The sequence below is a fragment of the Petromyzon marinus genome, chromosome 19 (genome assembly GCF_048934315.1).
Source record: "Petromyzon marinus isolate PM22_M1 ecotype Great Lakes invasive population chromosome 19, UKy_Petmar_22M1.pri1.0, whole genome shotgun sequence".
NCBI lineage: Eukaryota > Metazoa > Chordata > Hyperoartia > Petromyzontiformes > Petromyzontidae > Petromyzon > Petromyzon marinus.
In genome coordinates this window covers 3,596,338-3,616,959 of record NC_133685.1, presented here as the reverse complement: position 1 = coordinate 3,616,959, position 20,622 = coordinate 3,596,338, and the positions used below count along the sequence as shown (strand labels likewise).

The 20,622-nt window shown below is 50.4% G+C and overlaps 1 protein-coding gene across 5 annotated transcripts in view; it reads right to left on the bottom strand.

Moving 5' to 3' along the window:
• NHEJ1 (non-homologous end joining factor 1) overlaps positions 1-15,202 on the bottom strand; it is a 40,185-nt gene extending 24,983 nt beyond the window's left edge. For 2 of the 5 annotated variants that reach the window (XM_032956977.2, XM_032956980.2), the window contains exons 1-5: positions 14,938-15,200; positions 11,523-11,763; positions 8,609-8,893; positions 7,525-7,663; positions 5,375-5,433 (exon numbers count right to left, since the gene is read on the bottom strand). In XM_032956977.2, the coding sequence (XP_032812868.2) occupies positions 5,375-5,433; positions 7,525-7,663; positions 8,609-8,893; positions 11,523-11,714 (675 nt within the window). In that variant the 5' untranslated portion in view covers positions 11,715-11,763; positions 14,938-15,200. Of the gene's footprint in view, positions 1-3,353; positions 5,319-5,374; positions 5,434-7,524; positions 7,664-8,608; positions 8,894-11,522; positions 11,764-13,128; positions 13,642-14,928 lie in introns of those variants that run through there. The other 3 variants (XM_032956978.2, XM_032956979.2, XM_076068087.1) reach the window with 3 other exon arrangements.
• Positions 15,203-20,622: the final 5,420 nt, after the last annotated feature.

The following is a 20,622-nucleotide window of genomic DNA, read 5'->3' as shown; positions in this document are numbered from 1 at the left end:
CAGAGACGGCGCACATTCATCACGGGGAGGAAACAGCTCCTTCGGTATTGAGTGCTCGCGCGCGTGTGTGCGCGTGCGTGTCTTTGTGTGTGTGCGCGTCTGTCGTGGTTAGCGCGCTGCACGGGGAGCCGAGCTTGATTCCCACTCACGACCAACACCAGTGGCGATTATCTGAAGCGGTCCTGGGGCCTGACCTAGGTCGACTCGGCCTCAAATAAACACTTCCACTGGAGAGACAAAGGTGTGTGCCATGCCGGCCTTCATAGGTGCTCACCAACAGCACTTGCCCCAAGTGTTGACGAAGGCCCTACATCTTCGTCTCTATGGAGAACAGCAGTGTAGTGTCGTAGCGCACTGCGCTACAATCCAAGTTCAATTCTCACTCACAGCCAACATCAGTGGCAAATTTAAAAAAAATCCTCCTGGGACCTACCCTCGATCGACTTAGCCTTCTATAGGTACCTGAGGTGGTGTGCGATTGGTCCTGTGCTAGGTTTCTTGGCTGCTACACATTTCCACGTGATAAGCCACATCGTTGAGCTATCATTTGTGGCCACTGAAAAAGAGCTATTTAGCTCAGTGGGCCTTACCTGGCAAAATAAAAAAAATAGTTTAGTTTATACTGCCTTCCATCGAGGCGACACGCAGCATCACACCATCATTACATGCAAGGAGCTCGCCACAAATGAACCACAATCCCTTGCTGATATTATCAAGGAACACAAAGCATCATCACGCGAACTTCGGTCACCCACTTGCGTGACTCGCTTTCAGATGCGTCTCTGCAGCCCTCCGGAACGCCGCTACCTCCAATATTAGGAAGCCATTGGAACTATGCACTTTTAAATCTAGATTGAAAACTAATTTCTTTCGAACTGATTTTTTGTGTTGGGTTTGTCGTCCTTCCGCCGCACCTCCGACGAGCACGGTTGGCTACGTACGGTGCGAAACGAGTTCAAGACACACACACACGCATCAGCCATGATCAATCCGCTGCTGGATGAACGCCTCCCATGGTCGCTGTCGCCTCTGGCGATCGTGCGACGTCACGATCCGCCCCCATCAGCACCGGCGCGTGAACCGACTTACACGCGGTACCAGGTCATTATCTCAGGCCGAGCAAACCTGCGAGGAGGGGAGTGGTGGCGCAGCGGTTCGCACTCTCTGTGCTACGAAGCCCGGCAACCCAACAACATCAGTGGCGAGCTATATCTGTGACCCGCACGGTCAAACGACCCCCAATGAGCAATGCGGTATGGCGGCCGGGTGGACGGGGCGGGCTTCATCCAGGCAGAGTCTGTTACGGCTACATATCTCTGCGGGGAGCAAGAGTGTAGTGTCGTAGCGCGCTGTTCTACGGACCCGGCAATTCGAGTTAAAGTCCCACTTGCTGCCGGCATCAGCGGCAAATATCTGAAAAAAAGTCCTGCTGCCAAATCGACCGAGAGGAAGGCCGATTGGAATGAAGGGCGGCCTTCGCCGGGCTTCCCTTCAGGGTTGGCAGGCTCCCGGCGACCTTCACGACCTGCGAGAAGCGAACCGATGATCTGATGGCGATGCTGCCTTTGCAGTGGTGCACAAAAGCACAATCAACAACAACAACAGCTCAAGCCGTTCGGCAATAGCACTGTAGCCTTGTAAACATATGTATAAAATAGGCGACGTTTCAGGCAATCGCCTTTCCTCACAGCACATAAATAGCACATTATAGGCAACCCCCCCCCCCAGCTTTAACGACGTTACCACGCTTTCCTGTAAACCCCGTCGTCGAGAGTCGAACGGACCGCTGTTTTCCCCCAAGGCGTTCAGTGGAAACAGTCGGAACGTCTCATGCCGATGTGTTGCGTTTTCTTTTTTCTCTCCCTTTCATCGGCCGTCTTTTAACAGGGTCTTGACAGGTTACAAAATGAAAAGAACCCCGCACACAAAACCAACGCTCGAGGACAAACGAAAGCTCCACGGCCGAGTGACGCCGGGACGCCGGGAGTCGCCGTTCGGAAAGACTCCGCCGTGAGTCAAAGTCTCCGCGTCGTTGATTGATCCGCGCCGGCGACGCGTGAACGTCGTGCGAGCGGATCGTCGCAAAGCGGAGACCGCATGCAACAGCACTTTTTTTTTTACGTGGTCAACTCTCCCTCCCCCCCCCCACCTTCTTCTGAGTATATTTTTTACGTGCTACGAAGCAGGTCCACTGCCCAAAAGCCACCTGATAATAAAGTGTTACTCACGAAGGCGTGGAGTTGTTTGTGCGTTGCCTTGAGGTTACGCGGAACGTGACGTCGTGGTCATGCGGTGCGTGTGTACATGTGTGTATGTGTGCGTGCGTGCGTGCGTGTCGACTCAACCTCAAATGAGTACCTGCTGCTGTGTGTAAAAACATCACCACTGGGGAGACAAAGGCTGTCAGGAATGGTACTGGCCATCCACCCCCTCATGAGCCATTTCGGCCGTCATGGGTGCTCGCTAACGGCACTTGCCCCAACAGTCTGTTAAGGCTATACGGTGGATCTTTGTCTTTGTCCGTGATGGTTGCATCACATATGTACGTATGTTGAACTTCTTTTGCGATGTACGTAGCCCACCTTGCTAATTGGAGTTGTGGATTACTACTCGTCACATGATTACCACGAGTAACATTTCAGAGAAATTGGCTACGCTCCATTTGCTCCACCCTACCCCTGATTGGCTCCCTGTTCACTTAAAATTCGCTTAAAGGTTCTATAAAGTTATAGGTTCGAAGGTAATTTTTTTATAATTATTGCTATTAAAGTTCAACCGAGCGAGCACAGAAGCAAGATAGCTTCACCTGCTCACGACATGGATCACGCGAGGAGTAAGTGGCCGTCAGTTGAATGGCTCTCGGAAGTAGACCTGTGATATCCGCTTCCTTGGGCCGCTTTCGAACACGGCTGCAGTGCTCTGCGAGAGACCCCGACGGATACCCCATCTCACGACGCGGCAAACGATCGCACGATCCGGACGAAGGACAAAACGAAGATTAAGAAACAACGGGGTCAAACTTTTTACGTTTGTTTAAAACGTAACATTCAATCAAATCCCAGTAACTACATCGAATCTCCACAGGCGTTAGATCGTTCCATCCTCAACCTACGCGGGCAGCACGGGGTGCGTGTGCGTGTTGTGTGTCAAGCTCGGAGATGAGCGTTGCTGGCCTCCAGGGTCTAGTTTGAGACCAAAGTTGACCTCGGTGGCAGCGAGCGGCGGGGGGCGAGGGGGGGAGCGGGGGGGGGGGTGGTGGAGAAGGGGGCGGGGGTCGGTGGTGCGACCACGCCACTGAGAGCGGGGAGAGCACTCGCGCGCCGTGCTCGGGGGGCGGGGGGGGGGCGCGGGGAGGTGGAGCGCCACCGCTTCCACAATGGCACAGCAATTGTAAACTTCCCATCGAGGGGCAAGCCCACCTTCCTGCGCTTCCTGGCCAAGACCCAGAGCAAATAACGAAATCGGGACCACGCCTAAAATCGGCACCCTAATTACCCCCGCCGCGCTTCGAGATATGGGGGGGGGGGCAGGTGAAAAATAATTAAATAACGTGAAAATCCGCCGTGCGCCGACGGTCCTTGCGCTCATGTGTCACACGTAAAACAAAACAAAAATTGGCGCTCGTTTCACTGCAAACTTCTGCCGCGTGGAGTGGGAACCGCAAATAGCTTCGCAGGAAAGCAGCCGGCATCCTATCTTATCATTGTCTCCACTCAACGCGCCGGCCAGTGTATGCTCCGGTTTTCGCGAATTACTTTTTGCCGATCGCCAGTTGCGGTGCAAATCGGTGGCGGCTGCGGTGGTGGCGGTCGCACCTCCGATTAGCAGGGTCGGCTGCATGAGGTGCGAAAGAAGTTCGACACTGGACGGTGGAAGCGTACGCTTTTGTGGATGTGATGAAGCGGCATTTTCAACGGTGTAAACCAGTTGAAAATGTTTCGTCTTTTTCCCCAAATGCATCCGGATTGGGCAATCAGCGCCGCGTCGTCACGAGACGCAGAATCCGTTCGGATCCCTCGCAGTGCGACCCTTCGGTTTCAGAGAACGGCCCAGGGAAGCGAACATCACGGAGCTACCACTGAGATTTCTTCAAGTGACCTCCGGTCTGCACAGAAGGGAAGGCAACAGCACCATCGCACTCGCTCAGGTGACGCGTGTCCAGATGCCTGGGCTGGGATTGTCCAGTCGCTAGTCACTGGAGAGAGCAGGTTTCATCCGATGCAGCTGCCTGGATTCAAACCCAGGGCCTCAGCGCGGTGCCGACTCAGCACTCCAGACCTCTTAGAGACCTGCTGGTCACCTCAAACAGGAGACTATTTTTATATTTTTCTGTATGGTGCGGATTATTATTGGGCACTGTTTCCAAAGTTTGGCAAAAGGCATTATCGCGCAAGGATGTGGATTAATGAATAATTTTAACCGCGGGGCTCCCACAAAAGCCCTCTCCCTGTTGGGTTCCCGTAGTCTCGTTTGCAACATATGCTGCGACTAAATATGAATGAGGGGCAGACGCGATGGCACAGCCCTGCTCGAGCGTGGAGGGCGCACCTGTTGCCAAAGCGGTTTGTATGTATAATGATTAACTTATTTAGCGCTGTACGCAGCCAACAGTGCTCGTCGGAGGTGCGGTGAAAGGACAACAAACAATAACACGAAAAGCAGTTCAATTGAAATGAGTTACCAATCTGGATTCAAAAGTGCATAACTCCAGTGGCTTCCGAATATCGGAAGGCAGAGCGTTCCAGACGGCCGCAGAAGCGCATCTGAAAGGACACGATGCGGTGACCGTCTCTGTTCGATGGTTAGCAGCCAAAAGCCGCTGCTGCGAGGATGACCAGAGAGTTGCATGTAATGAGTGCAAAAAGTGCAATGAGTTTGGGTTGGCAGGGTGGTGGCGCAGCGGTAACACTCGCGCCTCACAGCACGAAGGGCCTCGGTTCGATTCCCGACCCGGGCGCCTTTCGGTGTGGAGTTTGTTCTGCATGGGGTTTTCATCTGGATTTTTCTCCCATTTTTCTCCCACATAGCTAAAAAAAAAAAACGGTAACCTTTAAAACTAAGCTGATGTAGACGCAGAGCAACAGCAGTTGGTCAAGCCCAGATAACCGCGTCAGGAGTAGCGGAGTGCATCGCCGCTGTGATGTCTCCTTCGTATTTGTCAATTGGGGTGTTGCGTCGATACACGTGCCCCCGGTCTAAGTTCTGGACGACCACGGTCGCACGCTTAAAACTGCCCAAGTGGGACACACACAGCAGCGACGTCGCCTCCCGACCGCGACAACTTGGCAGGACCCATCCTGACGGACGCGTCGGGAGCGCTGCAGACAGATAGAGAGAGAGAGAAAGCGTGGGACGGTGCCTCCCACCAGCTCACCTTCAAGTAAAACTCCGTCGTGAAAGCGCCGTCGTCGAAGGGTTTCGTTTCCAGGTGCTCTGTCGGGAGAAGTCCATCCCGAGGAAGACGGACGTGCAAAGTTGGTCAGAGTCGCTCCACGTTATTTTAACAGGTTAGGCCCACTAAGCTATGTAGCTCTTTTCTAAATGTGAAGGGGAAAACCGGAGGACCCGGAGAAAAATCCACGCCACCCACGGGCAGAGAGACACGCAAACTCCAAATATACAGCAGGCGTCAGGGTCGGGATTGAACCCACGACTTCCTGGAAACGAGGCGAGGTAGTTAACATCTTGCCACAATGGCGCCCGTATGAAGCAGGGGGCGAGAATGGGCTGCAGTCCAAGCATCTCTTGGCGTTTATTCCAAGAAACCTAGCACAGGACCAATCAGTGGATATGTCGGAGAGATTTTGTACTTGCAGTGGGCACCCTTTGTGCGATGTTAAATGGGCCGCTCGATTAGCATGGGCGTTACTATTGAGTACAGCTGAATGCACTGCGCATCAAGCGGGTCATTAATGGCAACTCTTCAGTGGTATAAACGTAAGCATAAAAAAAAAACAAGAAAATGAATAATTTGTCCGATACATTTTAGTGTTTTGCCAAATTTCATCTCATATACCGTTATCGGCATGATGTCGTGATATGAAAAGTCTCTCATCCTCGTAAGCTTGGCCTTCTCTCTGTGCTCTCCAGATTCCGAGGTAGTTAACGCGTCGCCACTGCGGCACCTGCGGGCGGTCGGACGCGAGCGAGCGCTGGCGCAACGTGACAAGCGAAAGATTTCCTGGAAAACCGAAGCTTTGCCCCGCGCAGCGTGGAGGCACCACTCCCCCCCTCCACCCTCCCACCCCCCCGCGCCCCCCCCCGCCCCCCACCGCCCCACCACCGCACGGGCGAGCGACCCATCGCGAGACGAGGCCCTCGTGGGCACAGGAAGTGTCGGGGCATCGGGTGGCGCGGGCGGTGTGCGACCGGGTAAACACGGGGGCGGCTCCGCCGGGCCGCCGGGAAGGGTTTTTACCATCGCACGGACGCGCACGCTCGCACCTATCGTTTGGCACGCTGGTCAGCTGCTGTGCTGTGTTGTGGGAGCAGGAGTGTAGCGGTCAGCGCGCTGCGCTACGAACCCGACAGCCCCGTGTTCGATTCCTGCTCGTGTTCAACACCGGTGACGATTGTATGAACCGGTCCTGGGCCTTCCCCTAGGTCGACTCAGCCTCAAATTAGTACCTGGTACGGTGTGAATATCGCCAATGGGGAGACAAAGGCAGCCGGGCGTGGTGTTGGCCACACACCCCCTCGTGTGCCGTGCCGGCCTTCATAGGTGCTCGCTAACAGCACTTGCCCCAACAGTCTGTGAAGGCTATACGGGGGATCTTTGTCTTTGTGTTGAAAAGCCGCCGTAAAACAAGCAGGCCGGGTTAGCTCAGAGGCCAAGAGCGCAGGGCTGGCACGGTTAAGGTATTGTTTAAAATTATTATATCATTATTAATGTTATATGTGACATGTATATAATGTGAAACGGTTGCTGAGAACGAATCGCCAAGTCACAAAACGCCAAGCGCTAAGAAACAAACCGCACCTTTAAAATGGTGTAAGTTCTAAGAGTTATCACATTTCTTGCATTGAGCAAGGTTATAAGAACTTTGGGGGGGGGGGGAGGTGGAAGAGACGATGAGATGCGAACCTAGGTGTGAGGCCGGGTTTCAACAGCATGTGATTAAAGACTGGATGTGTTCCGTGTGCAACGTGTCGATGATCTCAGCTTCAAATTTAGTGCAGCACTGAAATTGACCTAAATTCCGCGTATCACTCCCGAGTATCAGAGCGGTGGGAAAGTGCTGCCCCCTACTGTGCGGTAGTTCTCCGATATCCGCTTCCCGCCAAGGGCTGCTGCTGCACTCCTCTGCTCTGCGAGAGATTCCGAATGGATGCTTCGCCTCGCGACGTGACATCCGGCTCAGGCAGACGTCCGCGTAACCGCGTGCACCGGACGTACGGGCACAACGGGCTCCCCAAACCACCCACCCACCGCGTCGCATTGAGACACTGTTGAAGCAAGCGCTGCGAGCGAGCGTGCACGTGAGCGAATGAGCGAGTCCGCGTGCGTGCGTGCGTGCGACTCACTGCGGCTGACCCTGGCTCCGCTGTCCCGGTAGTCTGCGATCTCGACGTCCTTGCGCCGGATGCAAGCGCGCAGCTCGGCGCTCTCGCGGCTCAGCACGCGCAGCATGCCCAGCGCCGGCGCCACCAGTTCGTCCCACACCTGCACACGCCGGGAGGGATGGCACCGACGGGTTCGGACGGACGAACGGACGGACGGACACCGATGCTGTTAGCCTTGGCCCGGAATCGAACTAGGGCGTTCGTGTTCAGGGTGCGTGGGCGGCAGCAGCGACGGTGGAGAGGATTGTGGCGGGAGGCACGGATGAACAGGGTCAAGCTCTGAGCACTGCACAGCGTGCGTATGCAAGAATGTCATGTCGTCACAATTATATCATCATTACCATCACATAACCATCATATCACCATCATCAGCATGTGATTATAATGATCATCTCATCACCAGCTCGCTCTTGCAAATGAGACTATGCTGGTCTATTGGGTTCTCATCTTATTCAATAAATAATTTAAAGTGCATCAATGTGTCCATCAAGAGCGGGAAACCTTTTCCTTTCTGATGGTAAATGAACGACATCATCTTAACACAGGGGATAACGTTTACAGTGGTACGATTCTGAATAGAGTTGTGGGTTATGCCACGCTGATCAGATCAAAATTTGTGCCGTTAAGAGCCTCCACCACCCGCCACATCCAAAATAATGTCACATGTCCAAGCATTTGATGCACACATTATCAGCTTGCCGATAAGCTGAAGAGCAACTGACAAATACAAATCCAGCAAAGTAATTTGGAGCTCTTGTATTATTATTCTGGCTTCCTAGATCTCGTCCTGACGACGTTTGATGCAGTTTCAAATTAAAACCTCCTGTCATCTAAACTTGGTCACGGTGGTGGGGAGGTGGGGGGGGGGCGGGGGATCGTTCTTCAACTCAACCTGCGTGCTGAAACAACAACGCTCGCCGCGTTGAAGCGCTCGCAACGCGCGACGACTCGACCGTTCGGCTGCGTCGGGTGGCGGAGGGCGCCGACGACACAAAGTCGGTCAGGCCCGACGACCGATTACGGAATGGCGTCAGGGGCCTCTCACCGCCGGGTGCTCCGCAGGACTCAGTCGGAACTCCCAGCGAAGTGGCACGCCGCTCATCCGGCTCTGCAGGGCGACCACCGCCACCGTACCTCCCGCCTTCTGTTCCGGCTCGGCGGGCTCGCGTCGCGTCCACGAGAAGGCAGCTGCGGCGGCAACGGCGGTAGCGGCGGCGCCATCCTCACGATCGGCGGCGGCGGCGGCGCCGGGCCTCGGCAGCGAGCCCACGGCCTCGCGCAGGTGCTCGCACACACGCTCCACCGGCGCTCCGAGCCGCCGGTTGAGCTCCTGTCGTGAGAGGCGCAGACGTTACGTGGCTCACGAAGCTCCACACTTTCAAGTTTTAGATTTTTCGTAGGTAATCCGGCCGTATGGAGGAGGAGGTGGGGGATGGAGGGGGGGAGGGAGGAGGAGGTGGGAGAGGTAGAAGAGCACCAAGGCCAAGTTTGTGCCACGATTACACTCAACGCGCAAATACATTACGAAGCTTTGGCTAGGCCAGAAAGCGATCTGGGAAGCTACGGCGAGCTCACGGGAAAAGTCAAAGGACAAATCTCACGGACAAATCCAGCGAATTAGAGACAGCACACGTTGATTGAAACTTGCGTCAAGCTTACTCGGGGGTGAAAGACCAGCAAGTGACCAGCATGAAGATTCTCGACGCAGTGGACCAAACCAAAAATGTATTTCGCAACAATTACACGCGTCATGCTTTGCCCCTCTCCCCGCCCCCAAACACCAGCGATCCGATGAACTGTCACAATTCAGGGTCAACATTCCATTCAACGATCAATCCTGTACGATTCTACCGACCCTTTTTGTATTCTTCGATGGGTCTCTCTGCTAAGTCTGCCGGTCTCTGCATATATTTTATAAGTATATATCGGTCTGTAGAACTCCGTGGGTCTCTGTGCAGATCCTTGCTAGTCTGTGTCGTTTTGCCAGAGTACTGATTTAATACGGGGCCTGTCTCGCTTTGCATTTATGTACGTATGTTGAACTTCTTTCGCACCTGACGTGGCCAACCGTGCTAATCGGAGGTGCGTAACAGACCACCAGTTTCAAAGGGCTTTTACCTGCATATCACGGCCACCTCGTAACAACTGCAGCTCGAAGCGTGGAGGGTTTACTTTGGCCATGTAATTAAGGGATTGGGTTACTGCATTAGGTAAGTGTTTTGTTAGTGGGCTTGGTTGACGCTTGGTGTGGCAGCGGGGTTTGTCACTGCTACAATGACCGGCGCAGTGCAGCCAGGAGGGGTACGTGGAGGAGAACTGGCGGGGAACACACGCCCAAACACAACCACCCCCCCCCTAGCCCCGCGTTCACCGAAGAAAAAAAAATGTCAACACGCAATCGCCCCGCCGTTTCCTCGCTGCGGCCGTGACGGTTTCTGCGCCTCGGAGATTAAGCGGCGAGCAAAACGCAGCCAACGTAAACAGAGGCCATCCCTCCGGGAGAAAAGAATTGTCTCTTTTGTTTCTTTCGCGTCGGTAATGAATATCTGCCAGGGACGTCAGCATTGTAGCTATCGAGATAAGTGTCTTTATATATAGCGCGCAGAGAGAACCTCCAAGTTCATCCCGCCCCGATCATCGCCTCCCAAGATATTTTTTTCATTTTGGCTGGGTTAAGGTGGCCGATAAACGGCTTTGCCAGGAGGTGGCAGGGAGACACAAGGGGGAAGGGGGGGGGGGCCCTCACAGTTTTCCAGCGTGCACTTCTTCTTACGTAAGGCGGGAGGTTGGCGAGTGAGCCAGTGGATGACTGACAAATGTTTGAAATGCTGCCAGCGAACGATGGAAGTGGGCGGTGTGTGTGTGTGTACTATGTCGTGCCGAACCAGCACCGTGAACCCCGGTCATCCTCGCAGCAGCGGCAGCTTTTGGCTGACCATCGGACAAAGACGGCCACCGCATCGCGCGCTTTCAGATGCACTTCCACGACCGTCTGCTACGCGCGCTTCCTTCTGCTATTCGGAAGCCACTAGAGCTATGCACTTTTAAATCTCGATTGAGAACGCATTTCTTTAAAACTGCTTTTGTGTTTAGCTTGTTGTCCTTCCTTGGCACATGTGATTAGCATGGTTGGCTACGTACAGTGGGAAAGAAGTTCAACATACATACATCACACGACTTGCAGCTCAGCAGACGGCAGATGCCTGCGCAGCGCGACTCACGACCTCCTCTTGATACCAAGATCCAGGACGGTCATTGTCAATGCGCCGCTTCTCGGTGGCAGCCCCAACAGTCTGGAACGCCGTCCCTCTGCACATTCGCAGCATCGCCTCAATCGTCTCCTTCAAGAGACAATTAAAAACTCACCTCTATAACCACGCTTTCCAGTGACTCTGAGCTTGGCTCCGCGCCTCTGAATTGCGGCCGTTACGTCCGCAAATTTGCGCGCGTTATAATTATTATCATGAGATCTTGGGCTTGCGTTTTAGCCACCCATGATGCTAAACCTGGGTTCTCAAGCATAGCGAGTTGACTTTTTTTTTATCAAAGATTTGTTTTTTTCCTTACAAGCGCAGACTCGACAACATTTCTTTGTCGACCCACCGCCGGATGAAGGCCTCCGCATGCTGTGGCGGTCATGGGAGGAGTCCGGCCACACCTCATCGTGCTAACCAGTGCTAGTCGGGTAGGGCCCAGGGACTCGGTTCAAACATCCCTCGCCACCGACATTAACCGTGGCCACTTACATCGAACTAAACCGGGTTTCCTCTGCGCACTGCAGCTGGAGGAAAGGGCCTCCGCTAGAGGGAAGCTATAAATCGTCCAAAGATCCCCCTTTGGAGGGTAATTTTGGCCTGCTCTACCACACTGGCCGGACAACTTTGAAGAGACGGGAGCGCCCCACGCTTTTAAACCCCCACGGCGCGCGACCTGCAAGGCCGACACAGAGCGCTCGTTACCCCGAGTCGCTTCCCAACGCCCTCCGCGTTCATCTCTTCGCTCCAGAAGTGCTCCATGTCGGACAGCAGCAGGCTGTATCCGCGGGACGAGAACGAGGCCTTCATCAGGCACGGCCTGTCCTCCAGCACCACCGAGGTCCACAGCTGATCCGCCAGGCCGGTTCCATGCCTCCCCTCGTGGTCGTTGTCCATAGTTCGTTGTCCTCACCCGCCCCCGCGCCTCCTTGATCAGCGCGATTGGCTACGTACGGTGCGAAAGAAGTTCAACATACGTATAAGTTACTCCCGTATTGGTCACGTGCATGCAACACAGCCGATGTAGGTTCATCCACTGCTGGATGGGGGCCTTATGCTTGCCATCAGATTCTACTCAGTCTACGCCAGATATCAGTTGCGCGATTTGGTCACGTGTGCAACCGAATCGCTTACATACGGCTGACGTCTCTAGCCTCTCTACGTGCCATTAAGAAGGACCACTGCCCGAAACGTCAACGATTACTTTTCCTTGCTCGCAACCGTTTGCGAGCTATTTGCCCAACCGGTTGCTCCCAGTAGAAAAGGACTAGACTCTCCAAGCGACGAACCGCTCGGTGATTTGAAGCGACTAATTTTCATTCGCCGCGTGACGCACGTTTTGCAAGCTCTGATTGGTCGAGTCAATCCTTAACGCGTTGTCGAGTATTTAAAAATCTCACGGAATGAGCATCTATCTCGTCTGATCTAGGAAGTCAAGCAGAATAAGGCCTGGGCATTGCTTGGATGGGTGGGTGTATGTATGTACTGTATGTTGAACTTCTTTCGCACCGTACGTAGCCGACCGTGCTGCTAGGAGGTGGCGGGGGAAGGTCAACAAACTAAAACACAAAAAGCAGTTCTTAAGAAATGAGTTTTTAATCTGGATCATTTAAAAGTACATAGCTCCAGTGGCTTCCTATAATTATCGGAAGGAAGAGCGTTCCAGACGGCCCGCAGAAGCGCACATGAAAGTGCGCGACACAGTGACCGTCTGTGTTCGATGGCCAGCAGCCAAAAGCCGCTGCTGCTGCTGCTGCGAGGATGACCACCGGGAGTTCGAGTGATGGTGTTTATGCTCCTGGACGAGATCAGCGAGGTGAAGTGGATGACCACCAACTAGGGGCCATCCATTTAGTACGTATGCATGGAGGAGGGAGGTGAGGGGTTAACCCAAATGCGTTCGCTTGCGTATGGGGGGGGGGTCTACTGACAATGTCCGTACGCATAGAAAAAGGGGGAGGGGGGGGCGGTGGTGAAGCCTCGACAATAATTTGTCTACATTGGCCTTCAAATTAGTTAGATAGTCCGGCAGTGGACTATCCGTTTGCTTAAGCACGTTCGTTCATATTATGGGACCTCCTTTGCCAGTATCAAAATCTAAGAATAGGTTTTCCCCTTTCTGGCAATAAAACAGGAGCCGTGTTAAGATGTTAAAACACCAAACTGAAACCTTTTGCAAGGAATCATGTCTACATTAGCCACATATACTTGTGGTGAAAATACAAACAAACAAAACCTGCCTCCACCAGTATATGCGTGCGTACAAGGAGGGGGGGGGGGATGGGTCAAGTTTTGACAGATTTCTGCATACCTACTAGATGGATGGCCCCCTACCATGTGCGACGGACGGGTTCCGCTGCGGGTAGCAGTAGGAGGCGGTGCAGAAAAAAAAATCTCTCCAGTGTTGTTGATCTCGACTGCCCCCAAAACACACTCGCCTACCTTCACCAACCCCGCACTGACCCGCGTGGTGAAGTATGGTCAAGCTACCTCCACAGCAGGCAAAGCGTGGGGGAAGTGGGAGGGGGGGCTCTCATCGAGCTGTGGATTGGCAGAAACGGGCTAAACACGTGTGACGCACTGAAAACCCACGCATTGTTCAAACGCTTCGTGGATTCGGGGAAAATCGAAAAAATACATACATTTTAAATGTAAAATGACGTCATTAACGTTACTCTTTGGTTCTTTCGGTAAAATCACGTAGAAAATCTAATAAATAATAATAGAATACGACGTTTCGGTTGCAACACAAGCAAACCATCATCAGGTAAGAATGAATGATACAACGCAAGACACAGCATAGGCAGACACGCATGCAGAGAGAGACACACACAAAGACACACCGAGCGAGACACTCACCTTCTGTGCGTCTTTGTGTGTCTCTCTCTGCATGTGCGTCTGCCTATGCTGTGTCTGTGATGTATCAGTCATTCTTACCTGATGATGGTTGCTTGTGTATTACTATTTGATTTGATATTCTACGTTCCTTTACCGAAAGAGCCAAAGGGTAATGCATGCAGTCACGAAAGCTTCGAATCTAGTTTGTCATTGGCGGACGTCCATAAATGACGTCACGCGATTTTGGACGATTTTTGACCCCCCCCCTCCTCGTCACACGACGTCACAAAAAGTCAGACCCCCACTCCTCAAATATGACGTCACAAAGCTCTGCCCCCCCCCCCCCAAAATCAAATATGCTTCAAATCGCGTTAAACTATTGTCATTGTAGTGCGTATTTAATGTGGCGCTGCACTCTGTCGTAGCAGAAAACTTTTATTAAAACGTCTCTTTAATTAGGTATAACGTTCTAGATTTAAAGTTTTCGTGACTGTTAGGATCCATACTCTTTGGTTCTATTGGGTAAAGTCACGTAGGTGAAAATAAAATAACAAAAAAATCACGACGTTTCGGCCACAACACAAGCGGCCTTCATCAGGTGAAGGGACGATGAAGGGACGAGACTGTCTGGAGGACAGCGCTGGAGTGAGAGAAGCCACGCTTAGATCACGACCTTTAAGCTTGTGATCGCGGCATCTTTTGAGGAAGGTCAGCGTCTCGATGAGCTGTGACTTCTTGTCCCGTTGTCTGTTAAAAGCTCTAACAGATAGGTGAAAGCCCTCCCCATAGATGTTATCAATTCTAGATTTAAAGCTTTCGTGACTGCTAGAGTAGGTAGAACGTGTTTATTTTTATTTAAAGTTACGCATTTTTATGTGACGTCACGTTTCTCACCCCCTTACCCCCCCCCCTCGTCACACATCGTCACAAATGTCTGACCCCTTCCCCCCACTCCCTAGGTGCGTGACGTCATTTATGGACGGCCCCATTAACGTTGTTACATGCTGTGACGCCATGTCTCCGCCGCATTGTTGCTCGACGACGTCACTCCCCAGTGACGCCGGCGGTGACGTCACGGCGAAGCAACTTGCAAAATCGTCGTGATGTAAACAAAAACGATGCCACTTCAAAACAAACAAAAACGTACGCACGTCAAAACAATAACAAGGTGACAGACCCACCACCCACCCCGCCGCGCCACACAATAAAACTAACGTGATGGTTAACAGCGCAACGGTTCATTCATTCGTTCACGTTGCACGCGGTCACGCACAATGCTTACACAGCAGAGGCCGCGTGTGCGGTCCGGGGGCGTCTTCGCTGTCAGACGTGAGCGAGCTCGAGTCGATTCCTGTATTTCTTGCCCTCGTCCCTTAAAGAGCCAAGCGTTGCGCCGATCGAATTGTCCTTAAATGTTTAGGCGGCGGGGCAGGCGGCGGCGAAGTTTGTGCGCAACGCCGAGCGCTTTGAGCGGCGAGCGAGCGAGCACTTTTGACCCGGAAGGCGAAGGCGGTCCAGACGCAACCCCCTCCTCCTCCCCTCCTACAGTGGTGCCAGATCAGAGGTTTTATTGGTGCTAGATCAGAGGTTTTTTAGTGCTAGTTTAGAGGGTTTTTTGGCACCAGATTAGATGGGGTTTTTTTGGTGTCAGATCAGAGGTGTAGGTTTTTCTGGTGTCGGATCAGAGGTTTTTCTGGTGTTATATCAGAGGTTTTCCTGGTGTCAGATTAGAGGTTTTTTGTGTCAGATCAGAGGGATTTATGGTGTCAGATCAGAGGTTTTTCTGGTGTCAGATGAGATTTATTTGTGTCAGATCAGAGGGTTTTCTGGTGTAAGATCAGAGGTTTTTTCTGGTGTCAGATCAGAGGGTTTTCTGGTGTTAGATCAGAGGGTTTTCTGGTGTCAGATCAGAGGTTTTTCTGGTGTCAAATCAGAGGGTTTTCTGGTGTCAGATCAGAGGGTTTTCTGATGTCAGATCAGAGGGTTTTCTGGTGTCAGATCAGAGGTTTTATTGGTGTCAGATCAGAGGGTTTTCTGGTGTCATATCAGAGGGTTTTCTGGTGTCAGATCAGAGGTTGTATTGGTGTCAGATCAGAGATTTTCTGGTTCCAAATCAAATGTTTTTTTGGCGTCAGATCAGAGGTATTTATCGAGAGGAGGGGTTTTGCTTCTGTATTACCTCAGATGTAGAAGGTTTTACCTCCGGTTCATTGGAGAGGTTTTAAACTAAACTCAAAACTATTTTACCAGGTAAGGGGCCGTCCATAAATGACGTCACGCACCTAGTAGGGGGGGGTCAGACATTTGTGACGATGAGTGACGAGGGGGGGGGTGAGAAATGTGACGTCACATCAAAATGCGCAACTTTAAATAAATATAGACAACGCGTTCTACTTCATTAAATATACTTTTTAATAAATGTTTTCTCCTACAACATCAGAGGGCAGCGCCACATTAAATACGCACTACAATGACGATAGTTTAAAGCGATTTGAATCATGGTTTTTTTTTGGGGGGGGGGGCAGAGCTTTGTGACGTCATATTTGAGGGGGGTCTGACTTTTTGTGACGCCGTGTGACGAGGGGGGGGGGTCAAAAATCGCGTGACGTCATTATGGACGGCCCCCAAATACTCGAAAGACGCGTGATGTTGATTCATAATGTGGAGGGAGAACCCGGAGGACCTGGACAAAAAAAATACACCCGACCACGTGGGGGGGAGAGACACCGCAAACTACAAATATATATTCTTTGGTTCTTTCGGTAAAGTCACGTAGTTGAAAAAAATTATATGAATCGAAACGTCGTGATTTAATTTATTTTATTTTTTTCACCTTACGTGACTTTACCGAAAGAACCAAAGAATATGGATCCTTGCAGTCACGAAAACTTCAAATCTAGTACAAATATACAGCAGCATGCATCGTCAGGGTCGGGATTGGGATCGAACCCACGACCTCCTGTATACCCGGCGAGGGAGTTAACATCTCCTAGCCACCGTGGCATCAACTCTAGAAGATTTACCTCATGTGTCGAGAGCTGTGACCAAATATCTAGAGGAGTTTTTTTTTACACCTCAGATCTCCCCCCATTTAATTCTAAAAAAAATTGTCAAGTAAGGTTTATTTTAAAAATACATTAATATGCAAAGGAAAAACAAGTTAGGAGTTAATTAATGCTGGGTCACAGGACATCTGTACCACACTGTAGATTTACCTCAGACGCATATAATCTTTACCTCGTACATAAAGAGGGTTTAACATCAGGTCTAAAAGTGTTAACTCATTGCATTGTTTACATGGAAAAACATCGAGACGTTTTAATCAGATCAAGAGGTTTTACCTCAGATCTATAGGTTCATCACACCTATAGGTCTGATCTCTTTTTATTCTCAGATCAATATGTTTTACTTCTATTTATGTTTTACTTCTGTTTAATTGAGCTATAGTCGTGTTATTTATGGGTTTACCTTAGGTGTAGAGGTTTTACCATTTATGGGTTTACCTTAGGTGTAGAGGTTTTACCATTTATAGGTTTACCTTAGGTGTAGAGGTTTTACCATTTATGGGTTTACCTTAGGTGTAGAGGTTTTACCATTTATGGGTTTACCTTAGGTGTAGAGGTTTTACCATTTATGGGTTTACCTTAGGTGTAGAGGTTTTACCATTTATGGGTTTACCTTAGGTGTAACTGCAACTTGAATCGCTACCAATGAGATCTTCTCTCAAAACTGCTCTAGAGGAGTTGTACACCCCTAGCTGCCACTGCTATTCATTGGCGAAAAATAAAATAAAATGTTTCGCTCCGGATGACGCTGCAAAGTATTATCTGTATTTTGATTTAGCGTGCTGATCTTAAAGGTGGATTGAAAAATTTGATACTCCGACTGATGCTTCTGTTGTTGTGGAGTAACTCATGCAGCCAGCTATGGCTCTAGGATTTGGTGTTACATGTTATTTATGTAGTTTATTGTAAAAATTCGGTCACAGTCCCTATGATCACTGTTACGTTGCAATTATGGCTTTATTTTTTGGTGATTTCGAAAAGTTTTTTTGGTTCGGACATGTTTGTTTTGTTGTAGTACGGAGTTAGACTGACGGCCTTAATCTAAGTTTTCTTGTGGTTATTGTTTGACTTGCATCCCACTGCGATTTTTTTGCACACAGCGTTGATGTACGGTGCTTTTTTCAGGAATATTTTGCTGTTTTTTCATGGATTTTCTGTTTGCACAGTCACATAGTCACTTTAAGATGTTTTTCTTGTTCGTGTTTTTGTTTTTTTGTTTGTTGTGGTTGCACCCGATTCAAGAGCCGAATGGCTCACAGGGCTATACCAAAATAAATAAACTAAAATAAATAAACTAAAAACTAAATTAAAAAGAGGTTTTACCATTCGTTTTAGCTATAATCGTCATTTACGTGCATCACTTTCACTGAAAAAGTCCACGACTGTGCTTCACAAAGGAAACTTAAGTAAACATTTCACTGCAGACGTATTTGCATGTTTATATTTCCTACTATAATCACTCAGAAATGTCTGTCCGTCCCTCGCGTGAGGTCACTCCACATGAGGCCCATCCCCCTCATTAATATTCATGAGTGGGTAAATGTTTACACTAACGCAGATGAAGGTCGAATAGAATTAAATAATTTATTACGCTTCAAATATGACGTTTCTTTACAAAAAAGTGACAGTAAAAAAATAATATACACAGCACAGTGCTACATCCGTGCGTGACGTCACTGCAAAAGAGCCCCCCCCCCCCCTTCATTAATATTCATGCCCGAGTTGAAATTTACACCAACGCACAAGAAGGTCGCGCACTCCACATGGCGCACCCCTCCCCTCATTAATAATCATGAGCGGGTGACGTCACTCCACATGCCGCACCCCTCCACAATAACCATGAGGTGACGTCACTCCACATGCCGCACCCCTCCCCAATAACCATTAGCGGGTGACGTCACGCCACATGGGGCAACCCCCCTCCTCCCTCATTAATAATCATGAGCTGAACAATTTTTCTCTTGAATATTTCAGATTTACTGCAACATACACCCGTCCTTGGACGGGCAAAAAAATCTAATTTTACTTATTTATCCAGGAGAGCCACACCGAGTCGTATGGCTCTTCTTCAGCAGGGTCCTGCCTCCACCACTGGGTTTTAATTTCCTGATGTTTGCAGCCGATTAATGATGAGTTGTGTTTATTGTACAAGTGGGAGGAAATGTTGCAGTGATAACATTTTATCTTCTTGTCTGCTTTGACGCACACCTTCACGTAATTTCGGTGGTGATGGTGGTTGTACTGATTCAACTAAAACAACTATTACGGAATTTTAAACTAAAACATTTTTTTTTTTATTTTACCAGGTAAGGCCCACTGAGCTATGTAGCTCTTTTTTTACATAATCTTTATTTATCCTGGAGAAATACGATGAGCAATAAAGCTCTTGTTCACAGACGTCCAGCAGTGTCTGACCTGGCCACAAATGGTAGTCCCAACGCAGTGGCTTTTCACGTGTACATGTATAGCGGTAGCCAAACACTCAAAACGCGTGATGTTGATTCTAAATGTGGAGGGGGAAAAAAACCTGGAGGTCCCCGAGAAACATCTACGCGGCCACGGGGAGAAAGACACAAAGACTCCAAATATACAGGCATTGTGGTCGGGATCGAACCCAGGACCTCCTGCATACCAGCGATGGTGGTGTGAGAGATGGTGGTGGTGGTGGTGGTGGCGATGGTGGTTGTGGCAGCAGAACGGAGTAGCCTGTTTAATTTTACATCTCTTCCCAAAGCACGGCAATTATTAATAACGACGGGTTTAAGCTGCTGCCTTTAAATACCGGCCAGCTGCCATCACTGCCCCCCTGAGTAATCTCAACACACGGCTGTCTGGCTCCACACATCCCCTCCTAACTCTCAACACAGGAGCCCGCAATATAAAATATAGAAACACGCAGCCAATTAAAGGGAAATATCACCGCGCGCCTCAACATCAACGCCGCCTTTAACACGACGGAGAAATCCTGAGGAGGTTTCGAGGGAAAGACGAGCAAGGAGCCCGTTATGAGAGCGACCGATGAGAGTGAATACAACAAAACTACGGTGTGTAGACCGACATAGTCTGGTCCGACCGAGCATGGTGCCAAGGCTTCTTTAAATGATCACAAAACTGAATCGTGGATTTCGCGATAGCCGCACCCGATCCTCCCAACGTTTTGTTTTGTTCGCCTGAGCGCTGAGTGCAAATCAGCAGAACCTTCGATTTGTCTTGCATGGCCACAGTGGCATCTCTGACCCGGACTAGAATTTACAACCTGTTAACCACCATGGGTTACGTGCATGGAAAATTGAACGTGCCTGGTTGTGCGGTCATGTATTTTAGAAATCAGAATGTTTTTTTTTGTTTACACTGGAGGAATCCGATGAGCTATAAACAAAACTATTTTTCACAATTATCCAATAGGGGCGGGTCAGAATGTTATAACAATACAAACACGTGATAGGGGTGCAAAGTACAGGGCAGGTAAGCAAATCGTACGAATAAAACTAAACTGCTATTTACATTTTACCAGGTAAGGTACCCTCGGAGCTATATACCGTAGCTCTCTTTCAGAAGCGACCTGGCCATCACAAATGAGAGCTCAATGAAGTAGCGTGTCATGTGAAAAGGCACAGCAGTCAAATACTCTAAAAGCGTGATGTCGACTTGCTTCTAAATGTGGAGAGGAAAACCGGAGGACCCGGAAAGAAATCCACGTGACCACGGGGGGAGAGAGAGAGACACCGCAAACTCCAAATATACAGCAGCAGGCATCAGGGTCGAGGTCGAACCCACCACCTCCTGTATACCAAGCGAGGCAGTTAACATCTCATAGCCACCGTGATGATGATGAGAGAGAGAGAGAGACACCGCAAACTCCAAATATACAGCAGGCATCAGGGTTGGGATCGAACGCACGC